Below are 26517 nucleotides of genomic sequence, written 5' to 3'. Positions count from 1 at the left end.
CAGCCTTATTCATGAGGTTATTAGAATCACTAGCTCTTGGAGAGAGAACTAGAAATAAAATTGGAGTGACTATCTAACCTGTTTATGTCTCCACAGTGGATAAACCTCAACAGTCATGACAAGTACAGATGTAAGGTAAGCACGCAGTGCCGATGGGGAAGGAGGAAGGAAAAAAGGGTACTTTGATAATCATGAAGGAAACCTTTGGTCTTCATGAGACACGCTGTTCTTATCTAAGTAGGTGGGGAAAAATGCTGAAACAAGCAGCCCAAATCAACTCCACTGCAACATCACAGAGTTAACACAACTCAAATTCAACAAGACACTGACATCATAATAAATCTGTATAGTAATTAAAGCAACTGTATGCATGGCCCTTCAAACAAAGTATAAATTCTCAGTAACCACATTGGGATGAAAATGTGTTATAATGAAGCCATAAATGCTAATACCAAAGGAAAACTTTGTGGGATGCAAATTTTTAGAGAGCCAATTTATACATTCATCAGAATATGTATTTTTAAAGCTGTTTAAAAATTTTAAAATTATTGCAAGCCACCCACAGATTTAGATTGATATGTAATATTTCAATCAATCAGTCAATCAATCAATCAATCAATCAATCAATCAATCAATCAATCAAATAGCTTCAAGAAGTAAAATTTTTCCCAGAATGTAGGGACATATTTAAATAAACATGAGGTTTATTAACTTTTCAAAACCCAGTTTTTCCATGTGTGTTATGTGTGTAATATATATGAATGCTTTGCTCAAAAAATGAAGCAAGCCTATGAATCTGGTTAAATTTCATTCCCAGTTATGAATTAATATGTGCTCAAAACCCTCCTCAGTAAAGAAAATGTAAAAATGATGAAGGTACTTATACGATTCCCTGGTGATATAAAATTCCTGACTTAATGCTGATTTGAGTAGAACCAGATGGATGCTGGCTTACAGCTAGTGCAAAAAGTTGTGTGTCAAAACATGCTAAGATACATTAGTAGAACATCTTTAGCAGAAAGAATAAATAAATTGACCTGAAACTGAAGCTCAGAATATATGGGGTTGTTTTGGGGAAGAGAATCTAATTCTTTATTCTTTCCCATAAAAAACAAAGAAACAAAGAAATGTTCTTCTCTAGGTAAAATGTCTTTCTAAGTAGTTCTTCCTTGGGCCAAAAATCAGCATTCAAACCTCTTTATTAACCAAATCAGGGTTTTTTTTGTATGTGTGTGTGTGTCATGTATCAGGTAGAACATCTTTTAATTCATGTTCCTCATTTTTTAAGAACCAGGATTTGGTACTACACATTTGCAGGTAATGACAATTAATAAGTCCTTAATTTTAGCCAGGGACAAAATGTTCTGGGTGTCAAGTGGAGATCTGACCTTAAAAGAAAAAGGAAAGAGGGAATTATATTTCCAGCTGCTAGGTAATAGGAGAATGTAGAGATAAACAAACCTGTCTCATTTGCTTCTGGAAATATTCATATTTTTCAAGCATGAATCTTTTCCAACCTATCTCCACATTACAGTTTGAGGTGGTCTTGTTTTATACTACAGAAGTTTTACATTTTTAAAAAAGGTATATGTCTTTGGAGAAAATTTCCTATAATATATATTCTTCTTTGCATATTATTTTTGCTGATCTATGCATGGATGTATGCAATTTTCTCTAATGTAAACATTTTTGTGGTACTTCTTTAAAAAGAAGACAGTGAGGAAACAGAACCAAACTCTGGTTTAGTGCTGGTATACCTTTAAGAACTATAGTACTTTGCAAAATCCTGTGGCATATAGGAAGCAAAAGGTAATTTTGTTCCAGATCATGAATGACTTCAGGAGCTACAAATTATAGACTTAATTAAAATGCTTTCCAAAACAAATGCGATAATGGCTGCTCACAAACAGGGATAATTCCATTTTCTTTACCAAGTGCAACCGTGATGAGAATGGGACTTGTGCGGTAATATCATAAGAAAACTCTGTGACATTCATGGGATTGGTGTAAGTTGATCATAGTTTATAGTTTTTTTGTGGGTTTTTCGGGCTATGTGGCCATGTTTTATAAGAGTTTATTCCTGATGTTTCTTGGCAAGAAATGGTTTGCCATTGCCTTCTTAGGCTGAGAGATAACATGTAAAATTTTACTCTGGAGCTGAGAGAACCTGGAACCTGTGGGATGGAACCTGGGATCTGTGGGATGGGGATGAAAGGTGCCAAAGAAGGAAATGAGTCTATTATTTTAAGACTTCTTGTTATTACCTTCAATTGCATTCATTGTTTTGAATCAAAACATGCTTATGTTTCTTTTACCACTTCTTGAATACAAATGATTATGTCTTACATTAAAGAGCAAGGGTTTTCTGAATCTGAAATATTGTTGTTGGGTTAGGGGCTCTTCAGACAGGCACTTTGGGCTGGCTGGGGGTGGAGTTGGGGCATAGCGTCTCCACGATGAACAGCCCAGCTCCACCCCAGAGCGCTATGATGCCACGTGTCGCTCCACACAGCATGCGGCATCATGGTACTCCTCCGGCGCTGCTGCCATGCCCTTTGCAGCTCCTTTTTGCACCCTGGAAGGCCAGATTGGGGCTGCAGCATGCAGTTGCCGTGGCCCCAATTTGGCTGAAAAACGGGCGGTCTGCATAGCCTCTTAGTAAGCAAATATTGCATGGAAACTGATGGTAAAGAACAACAGGGGAATCTTTGAAATGGAGAGAGGGGCACAGCCTACTAAATCATCTAATCTATTTTTCCTTTCAATATAGCTTTATTCCTTAAAGCATAATATACTGCATTTCATCCAAATTTTAAAGTCTCAGAACTCTGGAAAGTGGCTCAGAATGCCTACAATAAATACACTGTCAGAAATTACAAAGCCTGTGAAGTCTACAATAGATAAGATTCTATGTGGGAAGGGAATGACTGTTAAACTCACAGATTTTTTTTAAGGACTATAGTTATACGTAGTTACAGACATCTTCATTAGCACTTTGAATCTAAGGCTGCTGCCAGACTGCAGAATTAATGTGGTTTGACATTATTTTAACTGTCAAGGCTCCATCCTATGGAATCCTGTAATTTGTAGCTTGTGGAAGGCTAAATAGCTCACAAAACTAGAAATCCCAGGATTCCACCACACTGAGGCATGGCAGTTAAAGTGGTATCAAATTGCATTAATTCTGCACTGCAGATGCAGCCCAAAATTCAGCTAGTTTTCCACCTTAATTGTGAAGCTTAAAGGATTTTCACCAGAGAGTTGCCACAGGGCTAATGGACTTTCCCTGTGTCCATAAAGAGCAGAGGTGGGCAGAGATGTCTTCATTTTTAAATTTTTTCTAGATATGTAGGCTGTGTGCAATTCTGAGCATAGAAATCCCCCTTTTTTAAAACTTAAGAATTTTGCTGGTTTAAAGCCATAGACAGAACATTCCATTGAAAGCCCTGATTTTCATTAATAGTTACTGAGCTGCCACACACTAATTAAAGTCCTTTTGTTTAAAGAGGGTGGGAAAGGCACATCCAAAAAACTATATGTATTTCATTGCTGGGGCCAAGAGCATCATTCCAGTCCCATTTAAGCAAAATTCCAAGCTAGAACATATAACTTGAACCACAGCCTTTTATCCTTGTAGTTCCCCCACTATTTATGAAAGAAAAATATGGTATTACATCAGTGTGCCGAAAACGCAGCATAGACTCCAATTTGCTCTGTTTGACATTTAGAAACTAAGGATAAATTATTTTACTGACTACCATAAACAAAAGCAGCATCAGTAAGAAAGAATGGAGGGGAGGAAGAAGGACAGAAATAGAATATAGTGAAACATACTTGGATGAAAATCCCACAAGGTCCCCACAACAAACTAACATAGCACACTATTCTAATACATTGGGATTTGGTTTCAGAACCCCCGTGGATACCAAAATCTGTGGATTCTCAAGTCCTATTAAATACAATTGTGTAGTAAAATGGTGTCCCTTATATAAACTGGCATAATAAAGATTTGCTTTTTGGAGTTTATGTATATATTTAAGTATTTTTAACCCATGGATAATTGACTGTATATTGTTTCCAAACTCCACACAGATAAACAAGTGTGTGGTTATAGTAGGCCCAGGACCCCCCATGGATACCAAACTCCATGGATGTCCAAGTCCCATTAAATACAAATGATAGTAAAATGGTGTTCCTTCCATAAAATGGTAAACTCAAGGTATTTTCAAACCATGGATGCTTGAATGAGCTTAAGGTAGAATACTTGGCTTTCCCCTCCCCAGTTTGTCCTTATAATAACCCTTTAAGGTAGGGCATGCTGAGAGACAGTGGCCGGCCCAAAGCCAATGCCAGTAGGGATTAGAATCTGAATCTTCCAAATCTCAGTCCACTATTGTACCCCATGATATACCGATTTTACTTTCACCTCTGTGTGTTAAGATACATAGGCGTGGGACAGAGTTTCCTGTCTGGAACATCTTTGTGTCTCTGTCTCCCACATCCCCTTCTGATTCCACCAATGGTTCCTTCAAGTCACTTGCTTGACATATTTAAAGTGGGATGGCTATTCCTTGCTGCTGCCACACTAGAGACAGACTGTTAGCTAAATAAAATGCCATTTATGAATTGGATAGACATGGGAGGAGGTGTCTTTTGGAAAAGATATGGTGCATAGCCTGTTTTCTAGCTGTTGAACTCCTGGTCATACTCTATTGGCTATTCTTGGTGTCACAAAATCTCTACTTAAGGAGTCCTGCTACAGACTTTGGAAACTTTCTCAGAGGTTTATGGCTTCTGTCTTCTTTCACACAGTTTTTCCACTGCAGGCAAGAATTAAAAATGAAAATGTCTTCAGGCCCAGAAGACAAAAACAATCACTTTTAAGAGTGTTGAAATGATAGTTCAGAACTATTGCTGGGGCTAAGGAGTATATAAACTCATTTCTTTTGTCCCACTATCAATTCTGGCTAAACAGGTTTTGCAGATTTCCAAAATACCAGAAAGAAAGCTTATTTTACTAGAGATGATAGTGAGGGACAAGAAAAAAAATAGTGTACACACTACCTATACTTTTTCTCACAGTTGTACCACCCTCAAATCTCTGCAGGGAAGCTACACACACACACACACACACACAGAATCAGCCTCTTTGAACCCCAATACATTCTCAATATATGTTCAAAGTATATTTATTCCTGTTCAGATCTTTCTTCCCAATCTTTTTTCCAAAATAGGCTTCAAATTGTCAGGGAAATAATATCAGCTGCAGATAATCAGACCACAACATCTCAGCCAATCACTTCCATCTTAAATAGCCTCCCCTACTTTGCTGGGAGGATTGCCCTATCCCAAAATACTTCATCCAACTTGCCCAATAACATGTATGTTCCTCTTTTGTACCATCAGTTTGCAGTAAATGTCAACTTGCATATTTTATTCATTTCTCTTTGCCAGAAGCACCAACAAGTTACAAGTAAACCCTCATAGTCTAGCAAAAAAAATGGCATGGTCCTTGTTGCAAACAGGACCCTCTGTTATTTAACCCGTGTAATCTGGCAGGAGATTCTGTATCTCCATGCAGTCATCTGTTTCAAATCTTATTTATATGCTCTCTAGACTCATCTCCCTTGTTAATTTTAGTAAATTTTTCTCTTGGGAAAGTGGAGAAAGCAGATGAGAATGAAAGAATATGCTATTAAACAAAAATTTGTGAATGTAGTTACCATATTTTTGCTGTTCCTATTCATAAGTATATGAAAAACTTCACATAACATCACGTTAATTTAGCAGGGAGCTTTAAAAAATGTCATTCCGCAAAGTGTTTGTAGTTTGAAACCACTCTGTTTTGGTTTTTTTAAATTATTTTTAAGGATAATTTTTAGTTTGTTATTAAAGAGTATTTGTCTTTTTAGTATTCTCTGTATTATTTTATATATTTTTCATAATTTCAACTGTCTCAGTCTGGCAGGGTCTATTCAAATATTATCCTAGATTGTCTCACATTTCAGCTACTAGTATTTCAGTTTTATTGATACTTCTGCTATATACAAATAAATACTCAATCTATAGATCACATCAAACAGTCATATCATAACATTTGCCGTATATCTATTTGCCACAATCTAATAACTTATTATCATAATAATTTTTGAACAAACTGTTTAAAAGGTTTACAAAGTATCTTATTTTTAGCTAATTTCAAAATGTCCCACTTTTGTCTCTCTTCCTCAAACTTTCCCCTTTTGTCTTTGCTTTGATTGCTACAAACTGAGTTCAAAGTGCAAATGTAGTTTGCACTCAGTTAACTTAGTGGTGGGGAGAGTAGAGGAGGAGGCAGAATCTTGCCCTTTCCTGTAGGCTTAGGCAAAAGAAAACTGCTGCAGTTTGACCAGATTTCAATGGCTCTTGGCCACACATGTCCTGTGAAAACTGAATAATTTGCGAATGAAGAGAAGACGTACTAATGACAGCCTTTAAGCTGTGGGACGGGGGCTGGGGCGGAGAGGGTTAAGTATTTTGTATTTCTGTAAACCTTTGGCTTGAATATCAGAAATTATTTAAAAAGATGACCACTTTTCATTATCAGCATACTTTGTGGAACCTACTTTTCATATATTCTCTGGCCTCTCATGAATGCCTTCACTTCATTGTCAAGTGGAAATGTTCCATCGTCTTTCCTAAAGCGATAGAAGAGTTTGAGGTCCTTGAATTCCTTGTGCTCATCACAAACTGCAATGTAAAAACAAACAGGAAATCAGAAATGCTGAATGCTTTGCATGCAACAGATTAAAGCTTCCAGTACCCATCACTGTATGGAGCCAGTGTGGCATAGTGGGTTGAGCATTGGACTACAAATCTGAGAAACCAGAGTTCAAATCCTGGAGAGGCCATGGAAAACTATTTGATGACCTTCTGCCAATTACATTCTCTCTCTGCGCCTAAAAGGAAGGCAATGGTAAACCTCTTCTGAGTAAATCTTGCCAAAAGAAAAACAAACCTAAAAATCCTATGATGGGTTGCTATAGCTTAGAGTCCATTTAAAAGCATGTTAACACCAACAAGCCATCATTGTAAATGCAATTATTAGGTACAACTGGAGTAGACCCATTGAATCAATAAAACCTAAGTAATTCTTGACATTACCAGATTTACTCTAATTGGAATTAACAATCACAAAATGGTCAAACAATCACAAAAAGAAACAAAGCTGGTTCAAAGAGCAATAAATAAATAAATAAACATATTACAGTATCAGGTTTGCAAACACATCAACAAAAACTACTGGAAATCATTAATCCATTTATGAAAATATAAAAGAGCCTTGTTGGATCAGACCAAAGGCCAACCTCATCCAGCATTTTGCTCCTTCAAAGTGTAAACAGATTTTTACATGAAGCCCACCAGAAGATCAGTGACCATCCATAGTTCTCCCCATAGTTCTTCAACAACAACAACAACAACCCTGTGAAGGAGATTAGTCTGAGAGATATTTAGTGAGTTAAGGTCACCCAATTAGTTTTATTGGTTGAAGGGAGATGTGTATTTAGGTCTCCCTTGTTCTAGTCCAATGCCATGATCATATCACACAAGACCCAGTAAACCATATGTCATTACTTCTGGCATATCAGCAGTCTGAAAGAGACATACTGTCTCATAGACAGTAAAAGAATCAGTTCTATTCCTGCTGACAATACTTTCTCTGTCTAGTAGCATGGAAGTAATTCTGTCTTGCCAGAAATTATTGGCAAGGGGGACTATTTACAATCTGGTTTGCATAAACTGTACCTTTAACCATAGTTCTCACTGTATGCATCTAAATATCATGAACATAGGCCAGCTCAGCCCAAACATGGTTCATTGCCACATAACAAAATGCCACATAACAAAACCAGTAATTGTACATTCCCTCTTCCCACAGTTTGGTCAGGGCTTGTAAATTTGAGCAAACCATAGATTGGCTTGGTTTTTCAGAAGTCTGGCCCTACCATTAGTCATAGTAATCAATCTGCCTCAGGCAGAAGACCAAGAGTGGAAAAAGGAAGGAAATTACAGTATTGATTTCTTATTGTTGCACCTTACCTGCCAGAATAGGGGAAAGTATTGATTGGGTTTTCTTACTTGTGCCAAACTAATTTGGCTGACTTTCGATAGTGCTCAGAAATTTTATTCTTGGACTACAGCCCAGAATTCCCCTGTAAACATGCCTTTGAAGTTGTAATCCAAAAAGTAACATCCCACGCTATGGTTTTAGGTACTATGTACATCATTAGCCAACAAGCATGGTGTAGTGGTTTGAACATTGGACTAGAACTCTGGAAATCAGGGTTCAATTCCCCGCTGGGCCATGGAAACCAGTTCAGTGACCTTGGGCAAGTCACACACTCTCAGCCCCGGAAAATCCTATGATAGGGTCACCTCAGGGTTGCCATTAAGTTACAAACAACTTGAAGGCACACAAAAACAGCAAATCTTAACTTTAGTTTGCACTGTTGGGTCCTCTGCCTCAGACAGCAAGTTGTCTTGGGTCATCTGCAGCTGGCTGCGAAATTGGAAATGGAAATCAAAATGCACTGAGAGAAAAGGTCTGGCAGGCGGAAGAAATATGCAAACACAGCACTGTTTTACATAACAACAAGTGATGGTTTAGCATCACATCTGGGGCCTGCAACTCCACCAGTTTCCAGACACATATAGTAGGCATGTGAGACAGAGACTTTTTAGTGGCTGCTCCTCACTTCTCAAATTTCCTCTCAAGGGAAGGTAAAATGTCACCCTCCCTGCTGTCCCTGTGTTGGCAAGCAAAGAATTTTTAAATTCCAGCAGGCTTTTGAGAAATTAATGTTTTTAAAGAAACAGTTTTAGTAGGGTGCCATACGATCTTTATTTGTACTGTTCTTAAACAGCTTTATTGCTGTTATTTTTAATTGTGTATTTTACATTGTTTTTAACACCACTGACAGTTTAACTGCATTATTATTGTGAACTTTTACTATGTTTTAACAACACCAGTGTCTTGAACTACTTTTTTACACATCTGAATAGCACAACAGGTCATTTGGCCATTACATAAGGCACACAAAGTGCTTTGAATACTTAAAAGCACTGTACAAAGGTCACATACTGCAGCACTTATAATAATAATCCAGATTGACTTTATTGAGGTTGTTGGCCTAGATCCAACATTGAGCTAGCAGACATCCTCTAGCACAATGATGTTTTCCTCCTCCTGTCATTGTAGGTCTCCACAACACCTCAAAGCCTGCTCTGAGGGGCTTTCAGCACTCTAAGGATGTGGTGTAGTGGTTTGAGTGCTGGACTATGACTCTGGAGACCAGGATTTGAATCCAGCTTGGCTATGAAAACCCACTGGAAGACCTTAGGCAAGTCACATACTCTCAGCCTCAGAAGACAGCAAACCCCCTCTGTAAATCTGACCAAGAAAACCCTGTGATAGGTTTGCTTAGGGTCAGCATAAGTCAGAACAGCTTGAAGGCACACAATAACAGCAACAACAGCAACAACAAGGGGTCTGTTGTAATGGGGAAGATATAACTGCTATCTGCCTTGTTTCAGAGAGATCCACACTGGATCCTGTCTTTACCTGTTGTGCATTGGACTCACAATGCATGACATTCACCTTGCCAATGTATCTCCAAGACTGCCCTGAGCCCTGCCTAAACAGTGTGTCTAGACTAAAACCATAACAGTTTGATATCACTTCAGCTGTCATCGTTTGATCTTGTGGAATCCTGAAATTCATAGCTTGGTGAGGTACTTAGAAATAGTGAGCTCTGGGGCACTCACCTACAGCTCTCTATTATGAAAGTACAAATTCCAGGCTTCTGTAGGAGCCATGACTGTTAAAATGGTATCAGACTGCTATACATGTTAAGGAAAAAGCAACATGGGATATACAGTGAAAGAAATAAAACATGTATGTGAGAGTCAGGATGACTCAGCAAAAAGCAATTAGAAGCCACACAGGTGTAAATGGTAATGTAATTAGCAAGTCCTAAATGCCAAGGACAGAAATGCAAAGTGGATAATTGAACACACCTGAAAATTGTTAAGTGGACAAGGTGAGATGATGAAATCATTAATTGTGGGATGAACGAAGAGGACCAATGAAAATGGATGTACACGCCCACTGGGTGGAAACTGACAAGAGTGGGTGGTGTTTTCCAAGGGCTATAATAATTGCTATGAATCCCAATGTATTTTGTGGGTAGTAGTGGATTGTAGTGAGGAGTATTGGAGTTGTGTTGGATAGTTTTGGAGCTGTATATAGTAGAATAAAGTAGATCTTTTATATAAGACTACTGAGTTGTCTGGTGTCTTGGGTGAAGATACAAGAGCCAGCTGGATCCTGAAGAAGTGGGAAGACTTCTGTGGAAGCAAGAGTGAGAAGGCTTGGAGAGTTTGTCAGGGTCTTCAGCCTATTCTCTGTAACTCTGCTGCTTTAGAGCAAAGCTTTAACCACTGGCCAAAACTGGTCAGCGCCGGTGCGTAACAAGGTGGTGAGTTCGAGCCAGAGGTGAAGAGCTACAACTCCCATCATCCCTGACAATACAGGTTGAGTCTCCCTTATCCAAAATGCTTGAGACATGAACTGTTTTGATTTTTGGAATATCTGTATTTGTATATATGTACATAATGAGATATCTTGGAAATGGGACCCAAGTGTGAACACAAAATTCATTTATGCTTCATATACACCCTATACACATAGCCTGAAGGTAATTTTATAAAATATTTTAAATAATTTTGTGCATGCAACAAGGTTTGTGTACAGTGATCCTTCAGAAAGTAACGGTGTCACCATCTCAGCCGTCCATGAAAAAGTTTTGGTTTTTGGAATATTTTGGATTTTGGAATTCTGGATGAGGGATATTCAGCCTGTAACTGTGGTGTAAACATCTCCATACTTTCTAGCTATAAGGTAGATATGTTGGTATGCATGATGCTTTTTCACTCACCGTGGTGGATGACGCTACGGTCCAGTAATTTCTGTACAAGTTTAATTGCAGTCTCTCTGTCTGAGGCCTCCTTGTGATCAATCAGCCAGTCAATCAGTTCTTTGGCAACAAAGCAGTTGGGGTAAGTCTTCAGGTGATGCCTTCGATCTTTAATAATTTTTTCTTCATGCAGTCTAAGCCTGTGAGACAAATGACATCACATTGTTGAATAATCTTTGAACAGCATCTGGCTCTGCCTTTCAAGCTGAAAAGGAAAACCTCCTTCCTTCATTGCAAGCAGTGGCATAACTGGAGAGAGACGGTCTCTCCTAAAGATTCTTGTATGTGCAAATTGATATGGATGAATGCAAAATTAGAAAGGATTTGTATACTTTGAAATACTGTCTTTAAGCACTGTTATCTTTTCAAATTGTATTTTATTCTTTTAATGAAAGCTGTATTTTAGCACTGAATTGAGTAATTCTATTTTTATGCTCACTTCTGTATGTTTTTAATTGTATTGTTCCTTTAATTTGTAAGCTGCTTTGTGTCCCAGTTTTTGTGGGAAAGTGAGATATAAATAAATATAACAACAACAACACCACCCCTTGCCTACATTAGGGAGACTGTGATAAGATGATCTGTATTCCTTCTGCAACCCAGCCATTTACTGTACATGGACCACACCCAGGTCCCTTATCTCATTTATTATGATGCTTTATCTTTAACTCTGCCTTGAACTGGAGATCCCTTTACATAAAGGGTATCTTTTTTTTTTTTGTAATTTTCACGGTGTGTGGGTGTGTGTCCAGAATGGATCCCCCACAAAAATGGAGGACCGACTGTATTTTAAAATGCAATTAAGCAATCTGTAGAATTAAAACTATTTAAACAGCCATTAAAAGACAGAAAATAAAAATCAACCAAGACAGCAGATACACACAAATACACAACAAAAGCCACATCTAGAAGCATTTTAAGAAACAGGGACTGCAAATGTTGGGAGATTCTGGAAGTTAAAAGCTAAAGGTAAAAGTAGTCCCTTGAAATGAATGTCTAGGTGGAAAAAGGGTGCTGGGCAGCAGCAGTAGCCCTCCCTCACAAGCGGTCACTGGTCTTTTGCCTTCTGGGTCTTTTGGCTGGGTGAGAAAGTGAGTCGCCTCCCTCTCCTGCTCACCCAGCAGCTCCACTAGACCTAGAAAAGACACAGAGCAGGAGCCAATTCTTACAACATCAGTATATTTTTGTGGACTGTTCCTGAGGTTTCTTGAGATGGGATGTACGGATGCTGCACATAACCACCAACATTTCACAGATGAAAACCAGGACACATGGGGCAACAAAGATTATTAATGATGAACATCAAACAAGCTAGGAGAGATGGTAGCATTTTGCTTTTGCCTGAGTCTGCAGAGAAGGGCAAGATTTCATTCCCTCTCCTCCTCTCTTCCTAGTGAAGTCAACTTATTGTAAACCAGTTTTGCTCTTTGAAGCCCATTTGCAGCAACTGAAGCAACCTGAGGACAAAGGAGGAAAGTGGGAGGAGGAAAGGGGAAACTGGGACATGTTACAAGTTGCTGGAAAAGCAGGATGACAGAGGATTGATCAGGACCATTCCCATCAAATCAAGACAGTTGGATGGTATGACAGCTATGATCTGCCTATGTTTTTGGACTCCTCTTGGGAGCATGGCTGCAGGGATTAGCACAATGATGATTTGCATTTCACAATTTACCTTTATGCCACTATTGGTACCAAAAAGAAAAAAAAGTACAAAATATTCTGTGAATTGTCATTGAATTGGGTATTGGGGATTCTCTGCTACAAGTATGTAGAATTACATACATGCATGCTACAACTCTTTGCAGAGTTGCAATTCTAGAATTGCTTGAGAAAAAGAAATGACAGTCTAGAAAATCAATTCTGTAGCTAACTTATGTCCCATAAACATAAAGCAGTTTTAGACCTGCAGATGGTGGAATTGGTTCTTGGCCTTATAGCAAACAAAAAACACGAGGAGATGCAGAAGCATTTCTCTAGTGCCATATGCTAAAATGCATAAACACACTTCAATGTGGCCATTAAATACATTTGCACATTGGCAGCAGCCAGGAATAATTCTCACATATTAGTGTTAACAAGCTTCACATTACCACATTATTTGTGACACCCTGCTGCCAAAGGATACACTAACTATACCCAGAGCCACAAGGAAAAGTGGTGGAGGCATAAGAGTAATGCTAAATATACAGAGACAGGCAAATATTTGGGACTCAACAACAGAAATGTATGATCAGGGAATATAACAAGCTTCATCAATTCAAGGTAGTAACCCAGGGTAGAAAATTCAGAAATATGAGGATTTCTGTACCTTTATTATATATTTCAAGCCAGTATTTGTGTTAGAGGACTAAGTGGGGGGGGGGGGGTGTCAAAAACAATTTGAGGGAAGATTAACAGAAGGGCCTCCTGTTTCAATGCCACAACTGCCACAGATTTACTATTTTTAAAGTCAATGGTTCTTAAGGACTAGAAATTAATATCATTAACAACAGCTCCATACTTCATATCTTCTAACTGTTCTGATTTGGAAAGGACTGTCTCAATTAATCTCCTGTCACCCCATTTTTCCAGCCACTTTTAATATGTCTCACTTTCTCTCTTTTCTTACCACTTTATCCTCAGCTTACTTCAGTTGCTGCAAACTGAGTTCCAAGTACAAAAGTAGTTTTTACTTACTGAACTTTGTAGACAAACAGGGGAACTTGCCATTTACCTGAGGCAAAAGCAAACTGCTGAGGTCTCTCCTAGCTTGTGTGCTCTTCCACATTAATAATCTTTACTGTCTGATGGCCATGCATGCCCTGGTTTTCATCTGTGAAATACTGGAGGGCATAGTGGTTTGAGTGTTGGACTATGACTCTGGAGTCCAGGGTTCGATTCCCTGCTTATGTCACATGCTCTCAGCCTCAGTGGAAAGCAATGGCAATGGCAAGTCTGAATAAATCTTGCCAAGAAAACTTCATTATAGGGTCACCATAAATCAGAAACAACTTGAAGGTGCACAACAACAACTAATAATACTTTACAACAGGGCTGGACGCCTATGGTAAATCTAGGAGCCAATTTTCAGCCACTTTATCCTTCAGGGGGAAAGCATTCAAAAATGTAAAGCGATAAAAGTCCAGCAACATTGTTGTTGCTAAAACATTATAGGGAGGTTCTGCAACCCATTTAACAGGTGAATCACTAATTCAGACTAATTCAGGAAAGGGAATTCATGGGGGCAGGGGCAGAAGAAAAGTGATGCAGGGGACCTAAAGGGCTGTAAAAATAGTAACATTTGGCACCAGGTCTTTCTTTGTCCATCCTGAAGAAACACTCATACAGCATACAGTGGCCCTTGGTATCTAATAAGGTTTGGTCCCAGCCCCCCCCCCCCCCCCCCCCGGTCCATGAATATCAAAATCCATGGATGTTCAGGTACCATTGAATACAGTGGTGTAGTAAAATGATGTACTTTATATAAAATGGTAAAATCAAGATTTGCTTTTTGGAATGTCTGTCTTTCTGTCTATCTATCTATCTTAGAGAGCCAGTGTGGTGTAGTAGTTTGAGCATTGCACTATGACTCTGGAGAAGAAAGTCTGAATCCTGGCTTGGCTATTTAAACCCGCTTGGTGACCTTTGGTAAGTCACATTCTGTCAGCCTCAGAGGATGGCAGTGGCAAACCCCTTCTCAAGAAACTTACCAAGAAAACCCTGTGATAGGTTTGCCTTCCAGTCCCCAAAAGTCAGAAACCTATGAAGGCAAACAAAAGCAACAACAGCAACAAATATATATTTTTAATATTTTCATGCCGTGGCTGAATCCATGGATAAGGAATCCAAGCATAAGGAGGGCCAACTGTATAATGCACACAGCCCTTTCATGTTATCAAAGCTGTTAAGCTGAGTCCCTGCTCTCCATCAACATTTTATAAAAATTAATGGCATTTCATTCATCACTATGCGTAGCTTGGAATTCCTGCAGACAAATACTATTGAAACTTGCATTCTCCTAATCTGCAATTGTGTAAGGCATAGAAACTTGAAGAACAGCCAAGTCTCTGTAGTGTAACACATTCTTTACATGCAGACATTTTGCACTCCAATTCCTTGGATCCCAGGGCACTGGGAGAGATCCTTGACTGAAACCTTGAAGAGCCACTGCCTATGTCAGATTAGACAATGCTGAAAGTCCCTGCATTACCCACTGGTAGTGGATTGATACCACTTTTAACAGTCATAGATCCATTTCATGGGATCATGAAATTTGTAGTTTGGTGATGGCCTTGGAAAAGAATCATCATTGGAAAAGATAATAAAGCTTGATAAAATTGAAAGCAATAGGAAAATAGGAAGGCCACAACTCATGTGGACTGACTCAGTCAATAAAGCCATCACTTTGAATTTGCAAGGCCTGAGCAGGTCTATTAACAACAGGGTCTCTTGGAGGTTTCTCATTCACAGGGTTGCCATAAGTCAAAGCCACTTCGATAGCACTCAGCAACAGCAAAGCTCTTAGCATTCTCTGGTAGAGAACTCTAGGCCACTCTCCAGAAAATTCTAACTACTTCATCAAACTACAAATCCCCCAAGTTCAATAGGATGGAGCTCCACTACAGATAAGTGCAATGAAACCACTGTAATTGTGTAGTGTACTTTGAGCAAGATGGTCCCGCATTTCTAACCCAGTGTAACATACAGCTGGTGCTCCACATTTCTGGCTTTGACTTGGATTTGATTACTCACAGATTTGATCAATATGTTCTCTCTAGGAATCTCTAAGTCCTCCAGTGTGACTCTTGCCAGACGTTGACCATAAAGTTGCTCTGGAGGACCTAGAGATTCCTAGAGAAAACATTCCAACTACTGGCAGATGTTGACCACAGAGTTGTGCTGGAGGATCTAGAGATTCCTAGAGATGTGTGCTCTGGTTTAAAAAAATAGTGTTTTTTTAAATTTTATTTGCAGTCTTTCCACTTTTGTGAGTGCCATGCACACCCCTAACATGTGAAGGGTTGACTGTAGCTTCATGTGTTACACATTGTGCACAAAAGAGTATTGTTGTTGTTGTTCTGTGCCTTCAAGTCACTTCTGACTTATGGGGTTTTCTTTGCAGTTTTCTTCAGAGGGGGGTTGCCATTGCCTTCCTTGAGGCTGAGAAAGTGTGACTTGCCCAAGGTCACCCAATGGGTTTCCACGGCTGAGCCAAGATTCAAACCCTGGTCTAAGCCCTCCCTCCAGTCCATCTGCCTTGGTCCAGGCCTTGGAGGTAAGAGAAGAATTGCTGGCCCTCATCCCCTTCCCCTCCACCACTCCCTTCTCCTTTTGTGTCGTGTCTTTTTAGATTGTAAGCCTGAGGGCAGGGAACCGCCTAATTAAAATATCGTATGTACAGCGCTGTGTAAATTTACAGCACTTTATAAATAAAGGATAATAATAATAATGATAATAATAATAGTCATACTCCAATACACATAGAGAATAATAATTCTAAAAAAGCTAGGTTATTTGAGAAAAGTTTACTTTAAAATTATTCTACTCATTAAGCAACATAGAACACAAAGCTGTGTTATTATTCATATGGCTGAGCATGTGGGGAAAACAATCTCAAGAGAAGAACCTGCTTTAAAATTAATTTCCAAGTCTCTCTGATACATAAAAAGTAGGTCACTGAAAAAACACGACACAGGAGGTCTTAAGGGGAGGCATCTTGAAGACGCAACATGCTCCTTACTTGGAAGAGACTATTTTGGATAGATCTGGCAGCTTTCCACAGATATTGGTTGACACTTTCCAACACTACATTCCTCAGACTATTTATGCTTTATAATGGAGGAATATTCTTCATAATGGAGTTGGGGGAGGGTATCTTAAAATTGAAGGTATTTCTGGATCAATATGGTTTGGCAAGGAAATGAAGGAAAATCTGCATTAAAAAACAAGAAACAAATACTACAGTGAATAAAGCCTTTGATAAAGAAGCTCCTCCTTATAAAGTCTTTTTATGCCCCTTTTCTTCCTCATCCTCTGTACAGCTGGTTTTTTTTAGCAGCATTGATAATGGGAGGATGGTGGAGGGGGACTGGAGAAATAGATTTTTGGCTCTGAGTCCCTTCTTACAACTAGCAAGGTAAACAGCAAAACAGAGAGAAAGAAGGAGATCATATATAAAGCCTCCCGCACCAGCTCTCTGCATACATCTGCAAGCCTGATCACCCAAATGGAAATTATATCAAAAGTGGAGAGTAGCAAAAGGAGAGAAAACCCATCCATTTTGGAAGGAGCTTTCAAGTGGTCTCTAAAAGGTTCAAAATGTTGATTACATATGCAATGCATACCTGACCTGATTGTTTCATTTCACATATGCATGTTGTTTTGAAACATGTTGAACTGATTTTTTTTTGTGACATAGGAACCTATCCCTGTTTTTTTCATGCTATTTCTACATCTGGTGCCAAATTTTCTGGTAAAGCAATAACATCCAGGAACACAGTGAGTGTGTTCACTGAGGTATACCTATACAGAGGGCACTTGACATTTACTAGGTTTTGGTTCCAGCCCCTCCCTTCCCAGGATACCAACATCTTGGTATGCTCAAGTCCTATTATATACGGCGGAGGAGTAAAATGGTGGCCCTTATATAAAATGGCAAAAATAAAGGTTTGCTTTTTGAATTTTTCGAAAAATATTTTCAAGCTGTGGCTGGTTGAATCTGTGGATGCAGAATCCATGGATTCAAAGGGCTGAATGAAATTGCAAACAATGTTCAACCTAAATCTAGATTCCATAACCATGTTTTTTCTAGAAGTATAAGCTTGTAAAAGAAAAACAACCTGTAAAAAGGCAGAATTGCTTTCCTTCCCTCCCCACAAAATGATTTGTAATTAATGATTTGTAATTAAGGGCCAAACAGTCACCCTTCTGAAGCAAATGAGTTTTTAAAAAACACCCCATTTTTCTTCCTTCTTCCTTCATATCATTAGCCTTGATCTGAAACATTTCACCAGTCAAAATACATAGCCAGACTTGGATAAAACTTAAATACAAAGCCTGCTAGGAAACACAAACTAAAGTATCTTTTCACACTACACAGTTGTAGATCTTTGAAGACACTTTGCCATGTTGACATCCTACATAGTTCTGGCATTTGTAGTTTGGTGAGGTACATACTGGAAGAGACTTCAAAATACATCATGGAACTACGTACCATAGGGGAGAACCATGTCAACTGAAATGGAATGAAAGTTCTATAATTGGATAGTATAAAAGAGACCTAAGAAGACTTTTTGCATAACTATGATTAAAGCTCTTTGAGTTCTGCAGTTGCATGGTATACACTACATGGAGAATATATTATCCAGAATTTTACCGCTGCATCAACAGGCTTGAAAGCGTATGGAGAATACAGAGTAAGAACTAAGAAGCTGGGAATAGATCAGATGTCCAAGGGTCAGGAATAAACCTCCATACTTCTGAGATTTTAAAATATAAACTTAATTGTACACAGTGCTGGACATTTTAGAGGCCTTGCACTAGAATTGTTGTGTGTCTTCAAGCTGACTCAACTGATGACAAACTTGGCAAGATCTGCACAGAGGAGGTTTACCATCGCTTTTCTCTAAGACCGAGATGCAAACCGTACATGCCTGTTTGTTGTTGTTGTTGTTGTATGCCTTCAAGTCATTTCTGACTTATGGTGTCCCTATCAAGGGAGTTTCTTGGCAAGATTTACTCAGAGGAGGTTTGTCACTGCCTTCTCCTGACTTACCCAAAGTTACTCAGTGGGTTTCGTGACTGAACTGGGACACAAAGCCTTGTCTCCAGAGTTGTAGTTCAGCACTCAAACTACTATGCCAAATGTTGGCACTCCCACTATCTTTTAAAATGCTCATTTAAGGCTACAACAATAACCCCTCTTATAAGCAATTGTGGCAGACAGCATGTTATCAGTTAGGGTCATAACATGCTCCGTGGAATGTGGCTTCTCTATGAATTGAAAATCTAATATTTTGTCTTTAACCATTCCAGAACAGCCTTCTCTCAGCCTCGACCACAACTCCCATCACTCCAGGAAGCGTGACCTAATGGAGAAGGCTTGGATGGTTAATGATTTGTAATTAAGGGCCAAACAGTCACCCTTTCGTAGCAAATGATTTGCTAATCTCAGCCAAGAACTTCATCAATTATTTGTAGAGTCCCTTTTTATTATTTCTGAGAAGACTGGGGTCAAGTTGTACACTATACTCATTCAACCAAATGTTTTAAAATGCAATAATATATCTTGCCTTGCTGATGACCTTTTCCAGGAATTTCATTCTTTTGACAAGATCAAGCAATGTGCTGGCAGTGGAGGAACTTGCTTCCCCTGGAAAAATTTCCAAAGAGGGTGCAGAAAATTGCTAAAAAGGTAAAGACTAGGTGATCCTACACACTGATTTATTTATTATTTCAAATAGATTTTAAAAAACAAAACCAATCACCACAACTAAGTAAAGAACAACTATTGGGTTGAGTTCACTGAAAATAAATAATACATAGTTGAATCATTTGGGGTGTGTGTGAGTTTATAATGACATCTGGGCCAGAATAAAGTCTTTTTTACACTACACAATTATAGCACTTTAATACTATTTAATCACCATGATTCTATCCTATGCAATCTTGGGATTTGTAATTTTGTGAAGCACCTGCACACTCTGGCAATGAATTCCAAATCTCTCCCAAACTTCAAATCCCAGGAATCCATAGGATAGAGCCACAGAAGTTAAAGTGGAAACAAAGTTCTGTAACTGTATTGTGAAAGAGACCCATGGCATGAGGATTCCCAAGAGTTCTCCATCTTTGATCCTTCAGCTTCTACATTCAGATGCCTCCACCAGCATAACAAATGATGATAACAATAAATTATTTATATTTTCTCACCTCTCCCAGGTGGATCGAGGCAGGATTACAACCCAGTAAAATACATACAGAACCACATCAATAAAATACAGTAAAAGATAATTACATTAAAACTAAGTCATCATCATATAACAATACAATACAATTATGCCATGGTTAGAAGGTGGATTCTGGAGTTTAATCACAGAATCTGAGCATTGGAAGGGGCCACAATGGCTATTTAGTCCAACTCCCTGCCATGCAGGAATACACAACTAAAGCACTCCTGAAAGATGTCCATCCAACTGGGTTGGCTCATCCATATAGGTGAACTAGGCAGCCACCTAGGATGGCAAAATTTAGGGGCGCCTTGGCGGCTTTTTTGTATAATTTTTTGTGTAATTAAACAATATTAAAGTGAAAACTCCTTACAGCAAGCGACGTATAAGCAAGCTACAATATGATGGTTTCTTTGTACAATGGCCAAAACATAAATGTGTACCCCGCCACCCCCGTGTCTGTGGCAAGTTTCTTAATTGGCTTTTTCACTAATTCTCAATACTATGATGAGAGATTGGAACCTAAGGCCCATTACAGATGGGCCTGAAAATACAGACTGGGTCCATATTAGGGTTAGAAAGGGGCGTCACTTCCTGACGCCCCTAACCCTAATATGGACCCAGTCCGTACAAAATGGCAGCAGCCGTTCCACACGGCCGCCGCCATTATGATGTCACGACCGCGCGGCCTCCAAACGCCCTTTCCGTGGTGCAAGAAGGAGCTCCGAAACGGAGCTCCTTCTGGGATTTGTGTTGCTGGGCACAGCCTTTACATGGCTGCGCCCAGCAATGCAGAGGAGAAAGGGGCCAAGCAGCCCCTTTCTCCTCCTCCCCGCCATCGCCGGGTGTCCTTGGGGCTTGAAGCCCCAAGGACACCCCTTTCCAGGCCACGGGGAAGCGGCCTTTTGCCACTTCCCCGCGGCCTGCAAAGCGGCGGATCAGGGCCTCAGAGGCTGCCGGTCTGGCAGCTGAGGCCCCGATACAGCGGGGAAAGGGGCGGGTGCAGGCCGCCCCAAACGGTCGGTCTGTAATTCGCCTAAGTGTTATGTTATGTTTAGCATTAACAAATCAAGGGGTGAAAATAATTATGAGGGGCGACAGGGGGTGCCAAAATATTTCTTGCATAGGTAGGGTTGCCATAACCCGGCTGCAACCGGGAATTTCCCGGTTGTGGCGGCACCTGCCCACTCACGTCACGGGTGCCACCAAAAACCGGGAAAATCCCAGTTGCAGCGGTATTGCACTGCAACCCGTAGGGCCTCACTGCCCTCCTCCTCTTCCACCTCGCATGGCCGCGCGGAGGAAGAGAAGGACAGCAAGGCCTTGGGTGGAGGAGGCGAAGGGGGAGGCGGCGCCTCCTGCGCACGGCCACACCACCCTCCCCGCCTCCCTGCGGCCCCGTGCCCTCTTTCCCGGTCTCCTTGGAGGCTGAGAAGGAGGGCAGGCCCTGGCGATCGCCAGCAGCTCTCGCCCTCTTTCCCGGTCTCCGCAGAGGCCAAGAAGGAGGGGAGGCCCTGGCAATCGCCAGCGGCCCCGCGCCCTCTTTCCCGGCCTCTGAGGAGACCGAGGCCTCCGCAGAGGCCGGGAAGGAGCGTGTGGGGCCACCAGCGATTGCATTATGAAATATAGGACACATTTTTTTTAAATGGAGGCTCCATTAAAAAAAAAGTATCCTACATTTCATAATTTTGTCCTACACTTTTCCCGGTTTGGAGGTCCTGAGTTATGGCAACCCTATGCATAGGAGGGCCAAATACCTTGAGCTGGTCCTGCATTCAACCTCTATGTAAAGCCCTCCTAAGATGGAGAGTCAAACAATTCCTACAGTAAAAAAGTTCTTCCTAGTGTCCTAGCACTGGTTGTCATATAGACCTAAGGTTATTTTTGTTTGTTACCACTTTTCTTTTCTCTTTATTCCTGGTAGTATCCCACTCCCCACAAAAAGCATGGGGCATTGGTGAATGCATACTTTAAGATCTTTTGTTCCCACAAGATATAAATAGAAACCAAGTCTCCATAAATAAATCATTCTGTGTTACCCCCTCTGTTCTATTTACTTTAATGTGTCAATCTTTCTGACAATGCTGTTTTCCATACTCCTAGTAATCTCTTGAAATTTTCCAGCAGTAACAGTCCCTTTTTGCAAAAGAGTGAGCTCCCTTCCCCCACATCCCTGTGACTTCCCAGAAAATATCTGTTCAATTGCATTGACCATTCTAACTATTGAAGTTTGTGTATACTCCAGATTCATGACACAAATGTCATGTTAACTACAATATAAAATCTACATTAATGACTAATACATAAGAGTGGTTGGCCAGTGAATGTTTAACATTTCCACCCGTTTCCCTCATTCTATGTCCCTCTTTTCCAAGTTTCACCATTTCTACCAAACACACTCAAAAGTCTTACAGTGCAATCAACACATGTTTGTTTGTGTGCCCTATAGAGTTCAACAGGGATTATTCCAGAGCAATATGTTCAATACTGTAGCTTTGACAGTTCACTGGTCTTCCAGAACAAAACACTGTGACCAAGCCTGGCAATACTTTTACTGTTTCAATCAGCATAAGGCCATAGTATAATTTGAAAAGGGAACACAGGTTACATGTGTAGTTGTTCACTCAACAGTACTGTAATTTGTTGCTGATGAGAATTAAACAATCAGAATAGAATCAGAATGTGTTATGCCCATCCATTACCTAGGTAGAATAGCCTAACTTCCATTTTCAGTGATGACTTACTGAGTTTTCAGTAACAATGCACTTTCAAAGGTGATATAATCTATGATACACAGATGGGACCATACAAAATAAAGATGTTTGCAACTTGCTAAAGCCTGGAAATATACTGTTAATGAGTAGCAAAGTTAACTGATCACATTTTGTGTAACAAACCTATCAAGATACAGTAGTCCACCTTTATCCACAATTTTGCTTTCTGTGGTTTCAATTATTACAGGTTAAGATCAAGATTACAGGTAATCTTTTCGGCCCACAATTGACTGGGGGTAACTGAAACTATGGAGAGCAAAATTGATGGTTTGGTACCATCCGTGGTTGCAGGCATGCACTGGGAGTCTTGTGGATGTATCCCCTGCAGATAAGAGGGGAGTACTGTATCTACAACAATTAACTAACAGTATCAGAAACATTATCATTATACCAGTAGTATGTTATACAATGAAGAACCTCTCAATGATGTGTTTCATTAAAGAATTGTTCTCTAAATTATAAATTGCTTCTAAAAAGTAGTATTACAAGCTCTATGTCTTTCTAAGTCCCAAGTGGTGAGTTCTCAGAGGCTGCTGTTAGAAACAGAATGCTGAATTAGATAACAGTGGGAAAAGATTTTTCTTTCTGTCTTTTTTTCTCTCTCTCAAGGGTCACATCATGGGGAAAGATAGCCAAGAAATGACTATAGCCAAAAAGTCTCTTTCTCATTCTTCGGCCCAGTCCAGACGGACTGGAAAGGGCGCCCTCGTCACGTGCGAGGGGCGGCGCTTCTAGACGCCCCTCGCCCTTCGCATGTGACGAGGGCATCAAAATGGCAGCACCCTGTACAGATGGGCACCACCATTATGACATGCCAGACGCATAGCGTCCGCACATCGCAGCGCTATTACAACGTCACAAGTGCACCATTGGCACACTGTGATGTCGTAATGGTGTCGCAAGAAGAACCCACTTTTCGGGGGTTCTTTTTGGTCCGCGGGGAAGTCCTGTGATCTGGAGGCTGTGGCTTCTCTGTGGACCAAAACTAGATGCCGGGAGACCATCCTTTTTTGACAGTCTGTCCCGCGCCTTTCTCTCTTGTCCCCATCTTGCATTTGAAGGGTCCATCTTTACATCCCTAACTTCTTCAACTTATTTGTCCATTTTGACTTTTGCAGCCTTTCCTCCTCCCTATCACCCTTCTTCTGTAGTTCCTAGGTTGGGATCTAGATGAAATTAGGAAGAGCCTCCTTCTGCCCTCAGATTGTAGGCCACTTGCCCCTGGATTTGATAGCCCCTTGATCTGGGCCAGCAAATTAGTTATTACATACCCAGTGAATAGGACAACTCCTCTGTTTCTCTCAGTTGCAATGCTACTTATTTTGCCATGCCACTTTTACATGGCACATTTAAAGAATGCAGCACTTACTCAAATAAACACTCCCCCAGTTATATACATTAGAACACCTGTCTCATTACATCTTGCCAACCAGCTGTCCTAAAGATCCTTTTGAAAACTTCAAAGTATACTCTATAGCAAGTGGAAGTATATTTAGCATGGACATATCACTATTCCCGGCCCATGACACTTTTGCATGTGTTCACTGGTATGCTTGTTCCACTCTGTTTCTGTATAAGTCCACTTGCATTTTGCCTGTTAGAAAACTGGTACTTAAATTAATATTCACATACATATGTTTGAAGGATATTGATCAAGTGCTTGGAGCAACTGTCCCATGAGGAAAGAACACAGCCTTAAAAACTTATTCACTTAGAAAAAAAGTATGGCAGAGGTGCATAAAATGCCGTGAGGTGTGAAGAAAGATAGGTTTTTCATCTCTTAAGCCTAGAACTTAGGAATCATCCAGTAAATCGGACTGGTGGGAGATACAGATAAAAGGAAATCCTTCAGAGCATTGTAATACAATGGAATTTAACTATGGCATGCAGGATGTAGTGATGATGACTTCCAATTTGCATGTCTTTAAGGGAAATCAGAAAACTTTAGGGAGGATTGCACTACTGATGCTTATTTATTACAATGGTGACACCTTCATTGGACTGTACCTCCTTAGATAACTATTAGCCAATCTCTAATCTTTTTAAATTATGGTCTTACAGCGAGTGGTGGCATCACAACTCCAGTCTTTTTTGGATGAAACAAATTACCTGGACCCATTCCAATTTAGGTTTAGGCCTGGTTATGGAACAAAAACAGCTCTGGTTGCCTTGGTGGATGACCTATATGAGGAGTTGGGCAGGGGAAGTGGGTTTCTGTTGGTTCTCCTGAACCTTTCAGTGGCATTTGGTACCACCAGTCATGGTATCCTTCTGGGTCATTTGGCTGATATGGAACTTGGGCATTGCTGTGCATAGTTCAAGTCTTTTTTGGCTGAACATTCCCCAGGCCATTAGCCTGTGAGGTTCCCTAGAGGGCAACATTGTCCCATATCCTTTTTAACATCTACGCAAAGCCACTGAGAGGTCTGCCAGAGGATTTGGAAGTCCTGAATCATTGTCTGGATTCAGTGAAGGACTTGATACAGGTTAATAAACTGAGGCTCAATCTGGACAAGACTGGAATGCTATTGATCTCAAGGCTGGGTTTGGGATCACAGCCTGCCCTGGATGGAGATGCTTTCCCTCTCATATATCAGGTATGTAGCTTTGGAGTGCTCTTGGATCCAGTGCTGCTCCTGGAAGACCAGGTTGTTACATTGGCCACAGAATCACTCTGGAGGACCTCTAGATGCCTTCAGAGCCCATTTTTTCTTCCTGATGCGGGTAAAGTGAAACCGTGGTTACTGATCCTGTGCATACAGTAGTCAGAGTACATTGTTTTAAGACAGCTTTTAAAAGTTTTTAAAGAGTACATATTTTAATGTGTTTTAAAATGTTTTATTTTTGTACTGTTGTAATTGTTTTTATTTGTTCGTTCCCTCGAGAGACCTTGTGGGCTGAGGTGTGATACAGAAATATCTTAAATAAAATAGAATAAAATAATATAAGCACCAGATACAGTCTGCCTCTGAATAATACCCATTACTGGACAATGTGATTAAGAGGGTGCTATTGCCCTCTTGTCCTCCATGTTTGTAATATTAACCCAAATACAGCAAAATGTGGGAATAAGAATGTCACCCTACCCAGAGTTCTGATTTAATTCAGCATGGTTTTTATGTTCTTATATTTTTCAAAATACACATTTCTAGATAAAATCTGGATTAAGGTGGCTGGGGCCTGGAGCAAAAATAGGACCCATTCCTAGACATGGTAGCATATAAATGATATATATCAGGAGTGGACAGTTGTGAAAGGCTAGGGGTGCGTTAGCCCTCCAACGAAAACTTGGAAGCTGTACACCAAGAACTGCAAAGTTTTGCCCCAGATGCTTTCTGAAGGCATGGAGAGCATTTTAGTGTTTAGTCCTCTTGAGCCATTTTAGAACCTTGAGATTTATTTTAAAAACAACAACAACAATATGACATCAGCAGAAGTCACTTCCTATTCATTTCGTCTTTTTAAAGGTCTTTCCTAGGCCTAAAATAACCCTTTACTCCCTAGAGATATTTTGAGGGGTATTTTGACCCCTTAGGGGCGACACAAAAAGCCTAGTGGGGGCATGAAGCCCATTGATGGCACTTTGCCCAACTTGATATAAATGAATGAATTACTAATAAAATACAAAGCATGATAGAGAGCAACACAGACATATTTCTGTGTGAACCCACTTTCAACCCTGCAGCTTCAGTGAGACTAACAGCTCAATCTCATGCATTTTTACTCCATTATTCAAGTAACATGTAAAAACTTGATGATAACAGAAGCGTCAGGAAATCATGCAGGAAGTAAGCAAAATAC

The 26517-nt window shown here is 40.1% G+C and overlaps 1 protein-coding gene across 2 annotated transcripts in view; it reads right to left on the bottom strand.

Moving 5' to 3' along the window:
• Positions 1-26517, bottom strand: part of DEPTOR (DEP domain containing MTOR interacting protein) — a 79370-nt gene that overhangs the window by 44544 nt on the left and 8309 nt on the right. For both annotated transcript variants that reach the window (XM_089517881.1, XM_089517882.1), the window contains exons 3-4: positions 10977-11155; positions 6606-6729 (exon numbers count right to left, since the gene is read on the bottom strand). In XM_089517881.1, the coding sequence (XP_089374007.1) occupies positions 6606-6729; positions 10977-11155 (303 nt within the window). The remainder of the gene's footprint in view (positions 1-6605; positions 6730-10976; positions 11156-26517) is intronic.

This window comes from Sceloporus occidentalis, unplaced genomic scaffold (genome assembly GCF_023333645.1).
Source record: "Sceloporus occidentalis isolate IW3139 unplaced genomic scaffold, rSceOcc1.0.p SCAF_3, whole genome shotgun sequence".
NCBI lineage: Eukaryota > Metazoa > Chordata > Lepidosauria > Squamata > Phrynosomatidae > Sceloporus > Sceloporus occidentalis.
The sequence above is the reverse complement of the archived record's forward strand: the minus strand, read 5'-3'. Positions and strand labels throughout refer to the sequence as shown.